The sequence below is a fragment of the Sprattus sprattus genome, assembly GCF_963457725.1.
Source record: "Sprattus sprattus genome assembly, contig: scaffold_131, whole genome shotgun sequence".
Lineage (NCBI taxonomy): Eukaryota > Metazoa > Chordata > Actinopteri > Clupeiformes > Clupeidae > Sprattus > Sprattus sprattus.
In genome coordinates, this window is record NW_027666786.1 from 52,501 (window position 1) to 59,828 (window position 7,328).

The following is a 7,328-nucleotide window of genomic DNA, read 5'->3' on the forward strand; positions in this document are numbered from 1 at the left end:
GCTCTGCGTGACACATGTAGTATCCTGTCAGACCTTTTGGAAACATGTGTAACGTCAACTCAGAAATTACGAGAAGGCTCACTGTCGGACAAGGCACTGTCAACAAGTCATAAGTGCGCCATATCTGAGAGGCGCTTTATGTCTATATATTCATAACACAAATATACCTTTATACATTGTTCTCTGCGTGTCAGCCCAACTGTCTATCACTAGCGTTTGTCAGCCTGCTGCGTCGTTGCTAACGCAGGCTAGACTGCTAGCCCTCGGCTCTGACTGCAGCGTGGAGAGAGGCGAGCGCCCCCTTCAGGCGTGTTTGATAAGAGCCGTGGTTGGCGGTTGCACTGTCAGTATTCGCGAGAAAGCCCAGTCGTCTGTCCGGTGCTACCGTGACGGGCTGGAATCTCGCTCTCTCGGAGGAGTGACTACTTGCGCGCTTGTAGCTATCCAACCGTGATGTAGATAGAGACTCACGTCTAGGAGGTTGACTTTTCTGCTTGAGAACGAGGAAAAGTACGCTGCTGCGTTATCAGGATATAACATTTTTTTTCTCCCATTTCGGATTGATTTGACCGACCCAGCGTTCACGTCAAGAAACTGCAGTCATTTTGTACTGCTGCTGCAATCGTTCGCTTGAAACAAACTCTCGACTACTGGGAGGAAACATTGAACTTGAAGCAGAAGAGAATGGAAGCGGACAGAATTGAAGAATAGTGACATGCGGGAGGAAGCTGTTCCGCAATCGGCTAATCATCGTCGAAACGTTCGAGAGGACACTTACGTTGGATGCATCAAGCTAAACATTGCTTATGACTTAGTGATTTTCTGAAAAGTAACCTATTTAAAATGTTGGACTACATCAAGACTACTTAAGCGCACTGTCAGTATGGGTTTCGTGGCTCTGTAGAGTGCATGAGCTTTTAAAGCCATTTTGAACGTTATTCAAATTATTTTATTGCGGAAGATTTTATTTAGTCTTCTGACAATCGGGTCAACTTCACTCGCTTTGTTGAGAACGAAGAATGGATTTATACAAACGGAAGGTAACTAAAATGTTTAATCTGCTTTTGTCAACTTCATAGCATAGCCTATGTGCTGCGCCTATCAGTAAGTTGTTGGTACGAGTGATCAGCTGGCTTTGGCGTGTGAGTAGTCTATTGCGTGATCACTATTTCAGTTTAGTTGATTATACAAACTAGTTGTGAAACGATAAGAGTTGTTAAACTCGCGTACGTACTGGATTTCCGTGTGCAAAGCAACATCCGTACTAAAGTTTTAACAAAGTGCACAACTTCAGCATGTAGAAGCTGCAGGCGGAGACTGATTACTGCCGTTTCAACTCACAACGCTGCGATCATTGATTGTGAATACAACCAAGGTTTTTTATGTGTCAATGCAATCTCTCTTGGGAGATAACTGGTTACTCTTAATGTTACTGGTTACTCTTAATGTGATTGTAACGAGCTACCTAATGTAAGTTCTTCACCAACTATGTGCAACAATGATGCACTATGCGTTAATTGTCGATCGTGTTTGTAACATAATGTACACTGTTGAGGAGGCAAAAATAATTACGGTTTCAACAACAGTGTAGGCTACAAAGTTGATGAAACGTTTCGGCGAAATAGAAAGCTGTTGGCGCTAATCCAGATGTAGCCGAGTGGCTAGCGCGATATCGCTGTGAATCTCGGGGTATTATGATATTCATCCGCAGCGTTCTTCTCTGATTTCCCGGCTTTTGCAAAACTTCTATAGTTGCTAAGGAAGCAAAAGTTAGCTATTTTGTATGTTAACGTAAATTACCTTTAGAATATCAACATTTGCTAAATGAACTCATAACTTTAGCTACTAAGCCAATGTTAAACTCCGAGACAGCGTTGTAAGCTTTTGAGACATCTAAAGACCTTAGATAAATCCGCTTGTGTTAGCTAGATATGTTTGACAGCTCTATTTTTTAGGAAACATTTTATATTAGACGTAAATTTGGCTAGCTTGATGGCTAGGTTGTCAACCCCTTCGGAATAACGTTGTAGATAATGTTGATGTCATTATCGCTCGTAATTGGTTAACATTTGCCGATGTGAAGTAGTTAAAGATCCATAGCTAATTTAGTTGAGTAGACAGGTAGCTAGCTATTAAGTTATCAACTCCGAAGCTCCTTGCTTTGGCTTTGAGGTATGTCTGACCGGCTAAGTCTATCCAGGCTCATATTTCTGCCCTGACGTTACTGTTCGCCATGAGTAAAGTTCTTAACATTATCCAGTTAAGCCGTTAGCACCACAGAGAGTAACAGACAGCTATTCCTGAAAGCCCTTATATTGTCGTGAACATTGTGTGAAGGCGAAAGTTGAGTTTAGAAACTTAGCTAATGTTTATCTTAACCAGATGGATGAACGGCAATGTTGTTCTGGACCTTCTGTATGAAAATAACGTCCGTTAGCAATCTCATCGAAGGTTTACAATATTTCCAAATGATAGTCCAGTGGTTCACTGTTACAGTTAGAGGTGGGGGTCAGCGTCAGATGTGCTTATACTGCTAAATGAAGTTGAAATAGAAGTTCAAGTTGAAATAGAAGTGGTCTCGTATGTATGATAACAACCAATGAGGTTTCGGCGGTGCCATGTAGTTTAAGTTCTGAGCTGTTCCTCAGCTAAGAAACGGTCATGTAGGTCAACTGTATCACTAAATCTCTGAAGCATCATGACTTCTAACGAACTCTCTGCCTCTGCTGTCTTTCAGTGAGCTTGGTCCAGGGATTGGACCTCACAGACAGGCTCTCCCTGGTTCTGTAGTGGTCAGGACTGGACTCTCCCGCCCGCCCGCCCGGTCGGCCGGCCCAGCCTCCCCTGACTACGCGTCCTTCTGTTCAATGAGGGCTGTCCTGGGCTACCTGCAGGATGGATGGTGTGGATGTGAGCGCCCTCGAGCGTCCTCTTCAGTGCCTGCCAGTCTGTGACTGTGTGCTGTTCTACTCCATCTATAAAAGAACGCACCCCAACCAGCCCTTTGGCCCCCAGTGCTGTTTGTACAGCAGGAACTCTAGCTGTTGATTGGCTCTCAGACCAGGGGCCTCAGCAACAAGCCTGTTGATTGGCTCTCAGACCAGGGGCTCAGCAACAAGCCTGTTGATTGGCTCTCAGACCAGGGGCTCAGCAACAAGCCTGTTGATTGGCTCTCAGACCAGGGCCTCAGCAACAAGCCTGTTGATTGGCTCTCAGACCAGGGCCTCAGCAACAAGCCTGTTGATAGGCTCTCAGACCAGGGCCTCAGCATCAAGGCCACCCTTAACCCAAACGGCTGCTATTACTCGTGATTACTGTCCCACTGGTTCTGATCCAAACCCCTGGAGCTACGTTGGAGTGGGGGGGAGTAACGTTTAGAGTTTGGTTGCTCTAATTTATTTATACCGCATTATTTTGTGCTTAAAGCATACACACACGTTTTTTTTTTGAAGATGTCGGAAAACGGCAACAATAAAGAGCCGACGTTCCTGGCTCCGGCGCCTCCCAAGCCGGTGAACGGGTCCGGGTCGGACTCGCGGGTCGGGGAGAAGCTGGGGTCGTCGTCCGGGCCGGAGGTGCGTCGGCGGCGGCACACGATGGAGCGCGACCTGAAGACGGAGCAGCACCGCTTCTTCCGTCGCAGCGTGATCTGCGACTCCAACGCCACCGCCCTCGACCTGCCCAGCAAGGCCTGCAGCATCCTGGCCTCCCCGCCCGACGACGGCCTGGCGCCCCCGCTGCCCTGCGAGCCGCCCCCCCCCGGCGGCCCCCCCGAACCCCGCGGCGGCGTGGCCCAGCAGCTGACGGAAGAGCGGGCGGAGGAGGAGGAGCAGGACGAGAAGAGGGGCGGGGGTCTGGACGACGTGCGTCTGGACTCCCAGGGTGCCTCGGGGCAGCAGCAGGATGGCGGCGTGCGTCCGAGCGATGCGAAGGACATGGCGAGCGAATCGGACGAGCCCGCGGTGGTGGCAGAGGCGGCGGCAGCAGCAGCAGCGGTCGCCGTGGAGACGGACAGCGGAGCGAGTGAGAGAAAGAGTGAGGAAGAGGAGCGCGGCGTAGCGAAGGCTAAGGCGGAGGCGGAGCAGAGGGAGGCGGAGAAGAAGCAGCAGGACGACAACGAGGAGGTGGAGACCAAGGCGGTCGGCACGTCCCCCGACGGACGCTTCCTGAAGTTTGACATCGAGCTCGGACGCGGATCCTTCAAGACCGTCTACAAGGGTCTGGACACGGAGACCACGGTGGAGGTGGCCTGGTGCGAGCTACAGGTAGGAGTCGCTCGCTCTGGCTCTCTCTCTCTCTCTCTCTCTCTCTCGCTCTCTCTCGCTCTCTCTCGCTCTCTCTCGCTCTCTCTCTCTCGCTCTCGCTCTCACTCTCTCTCACTCTCTCTCTCCCTCTCTCTCTCTCTCTCTCTCTCTCTCTCTCAGCTGCTGGGTTATGCATGTGTGTGTGAGCGAGTGTGAAGAAGTGAGAGTGTTAATGTGTGTGTGGCCAGTGTGAGCACTGTGTTTCTCAGCTGCTGGGGGTTATAATTGTGTGTGTGTGTGTGTGAACTGTGCACGGCCTTGTAAATGCCAGTGATTTGGATGTGTGTGAAGCAGTGGAGGGGGGGGGGGGGATATGGGGAGAGAGAGGGACAGAGGGAGAGCAGAGAGAGAGAGAGAGAAAGGGGAAAGAGGGAGAAAGAGAGAGAGAGAGAGAGAGAGAAAGAGAGAGAGAGAGCGAGCTGAGGGTCATATGACTGAGCTGAGCCTGAGCCTGACTGGGAGCGGGAGCCGGAGCGGGAGCCGGAGTGGGAGTGTCAGAGCCTGATCCAGAGTCCAGAGGCCGGCTTTCTCACAGGGACGCAGCGGACAGGAATCGGGCCACCCTGAGAAAATGTCTTGTCAGAGTCTAGAGGTCTGGTTAGAGTCTAGAGGTCTGGTCAGAGTCTAGAGGTCTGGTTAGAGTCTAGAGGTCTGGTTAGAGTCTAGAGGTCTGGTTAGAGTCTAGAGGTCTGGTTAGAGTCTAGAGGTCTGGTCAGAGTCTAGAGGTCTGGTTAGAGTCTAGAGGTCTGGTTAGAGTCTAGAGGTCTGGTTAGAGTTAGAGTCTAGAGGTCTGGTTAGAGTCTAGAGGTCTGGTTAGAGTCTAGAGGTCTGGTTAGAGTTAGAGTCTAGAGGTCTGGTTAGAGTCTAGAGGTCTGGTTAGAGTTAGAGTCTAGAGGTCTGGTTAGAGTCTAGAGGTCTGGTTAGAGTTAGAGTCTAGAGGTCTGGTTAGAGTCTAGAGGTCTGGTTAGAGTCTAGAGGTCTGGTTAGAGTTAGAGTCTAGAGGTCTGGTTAGAGTCTAGAGGTCTGGTTAGAGTCTAGAGGTCTGGTTAGAGTTAGAGTCTAGAGGTCTGGTTAGAGTCTAGAGGTCTGGTTAGAGTCTAGAGGTCTGGTTAGAGTCTAGAGGTCTGGTTAGAGTCTAGAGGTCTGGTTAGAGTTAGAGTCTAGAGGTCTGGTTAGAGTTAGAGTCTAGAGGTCTGGTTAGAGTCTAGAGGTCTGGTTAGAGTCTAGAGGTCTGGTTAGAGTCTAGAGGTCTGGTTAGAGTCTAGAGGTCTGGTTAGAGTTAGAGTCTAGAGGTCTGGTTAGAGTCTAGAGGTCTGGTTAGAGTCTAGAGGTCTGGTTAGAGTTAGAGTCTAGAGGTCTGGTTAGAGTTAGAGTCTAGAGGTCTGGTTAGAGTCTAGAGGTCTGGAGTCTAGAGGTCTGGTTAGAGTCTAGAGGTCTGGTTAGAGTCTAGAGGTCTGGTTAGAGTCTAGAGGTCTGGTTAGAGTCTAGAGGTCTGGTTAGAGTCTAGAGGTCTGGTTAGAGTCTAGAGGTCTGGTTAGAGTTAGAGTCTAGAGGTCTGGTTAGAGTCTAGAGGTCTGGTTAGAGTTAGAGTCTAGAGGTCTGGTCAGAGTCTAGAGGTCTGGTCAGAGTCTAGAGGTCTGGTTAGAGTCTAGAGGTCTGGTTAGAGTCTAGAGGTCTGGTTAGAGTCTAGAGGTCTGGTTAGAGTCTAGAGGTCTGGTTAGAGTCTAGAGGTCTGGTTAGAGTTAGAGTCTAGAGGTCTGGTTAGAGTCTAGAGGTCTGGTTAGAGTCTAGAGGTCTGGAGTCTAGAGGTCTGGTCAGAGTCTAGAGGTCTGGTTAGAGTCTAGAGGTCTGGTTAGAGTCTAGAGGTCTGGAGTCTAGAGGTCTGGTTAGAGTCTAGAGGTCTGGTTAGAGTCTAGAGGTCTGGTTAGAGTTAGAGTCTAGAGGTCTGGTTAGAGTCTAGAGGTCTGGTTAGAGTCTAGAGGTCTGGAGTCTAGAGGTCTGGTCAGAGTCTAGAGGTCTGGTTAGAGTCTAGAGGTCTGGTTAGAGTCTAGAGGTCTGGAGTCTAGAGGTCTGGTTAGAGTCTAGAGGTCTGGTTAGAGTCTAGAGGTCTGGTCAGAGTCTAGAGGTCTGGTTAGAGTCTAGAGGTCTGGTTAGAGTCTAGAGGTCTGGTTAGAGTCTAGAGGTCTGGTTAGAGTTAGAGTCTAGAGGTCTGGTTAGAGTTAGAGTCTAGAGGTCTGGTTAGAGTTAGAGTCTAGAGGTCTGGTTAGAGTCTAGAGGTCTGGTCAGAGTCTAGAGGTCTGGTTAGAGTCTAGAGGTCTGGTTAGAGTCTAGAGGTCTGGTTAGAGTTAGAGTCTAGAGGTCTGGTTAGAGTCTAGAGGTCTGGTTAGAGTCTAGAGGTCTGGTTAGAGTCTAGAGGTCTGGTTAGAGTCTAGAGGTCTGGTCAGAGTCTAGAGGTCTGGTTAGAGTTAGAGTCTAGAGGTCTGGTTAGAGTCTAGAGGTCTGGTTAGAGTCTAGAGGTCTGGTTAGAGTTAGAGTCTAGAGGTCTGGTTAGAGTTAGAGTCTAGAGGTCTGGTTAGAGTTAGAGTCTAGAGGTCTGGTTAGAGTCTAGAGGTCTGGTCAGAGTCTAGAGGTCTGGTTAGAGTCTAGAGGTCTGGTTAGAGTCTAGAGGTCTGGTCAGAGTCTAGAGGTCTGGTTAGAGTTAGAGTCTAGAGGTCTGGTTAGAGTCTAGAGGTCTGGTTAGAGTTAGAGTCTAGAGGTCTGGTTAGAGTCTAGAGGTCTGGTTAGAGTCTAGAGGTCTGGTTAGAGTTAGAGTCTAGAGGTCTGGTTAGAGTCTAGAGGTCTGGTTAGAGTTAGAGTCTAGAGGTCTGGTTAGAGTCTAGAGGTCTGGTTAGAGTCTAGAGGTCTGGTTAGAGTTAGAGTCTAGAGGTCTGGTTAGAGTCTAGAGGTCTGGTTAGAGTTAGAGTCTAGAGGTCTGGTTAGAGTCTAGAGGTCTGGTTAGAGTCTAGAGGTCTGGTTAGAGTCTAG

At 49.2% G+C, this 7,328-nt stretch overlaps 1 protein-coding gene across 1 annotated transcript; it reads left to right on the plus strand.

Annotated features, from left to right (window-relative positions):
• Positions 1-387: 387 nt before the first annotated feature.
• On the plus strand, positions 388-4,265 carry LOC308382615 (serine/threonine-protein kinase WNK1-like; the record flags this gene model as incomplete). Its single annotated transcript, XM_080861009.1, has 2 exons — positions 388-1,040; positions 2,738-4,265. A coding segment is annotated over exon 2 (813 nt), but the record flags the coding sequence as incomplete, so codon positions are not given.
• Between the last annotated feature and the right edge of the window lie 3,063 nt (positions 4,266-7,328).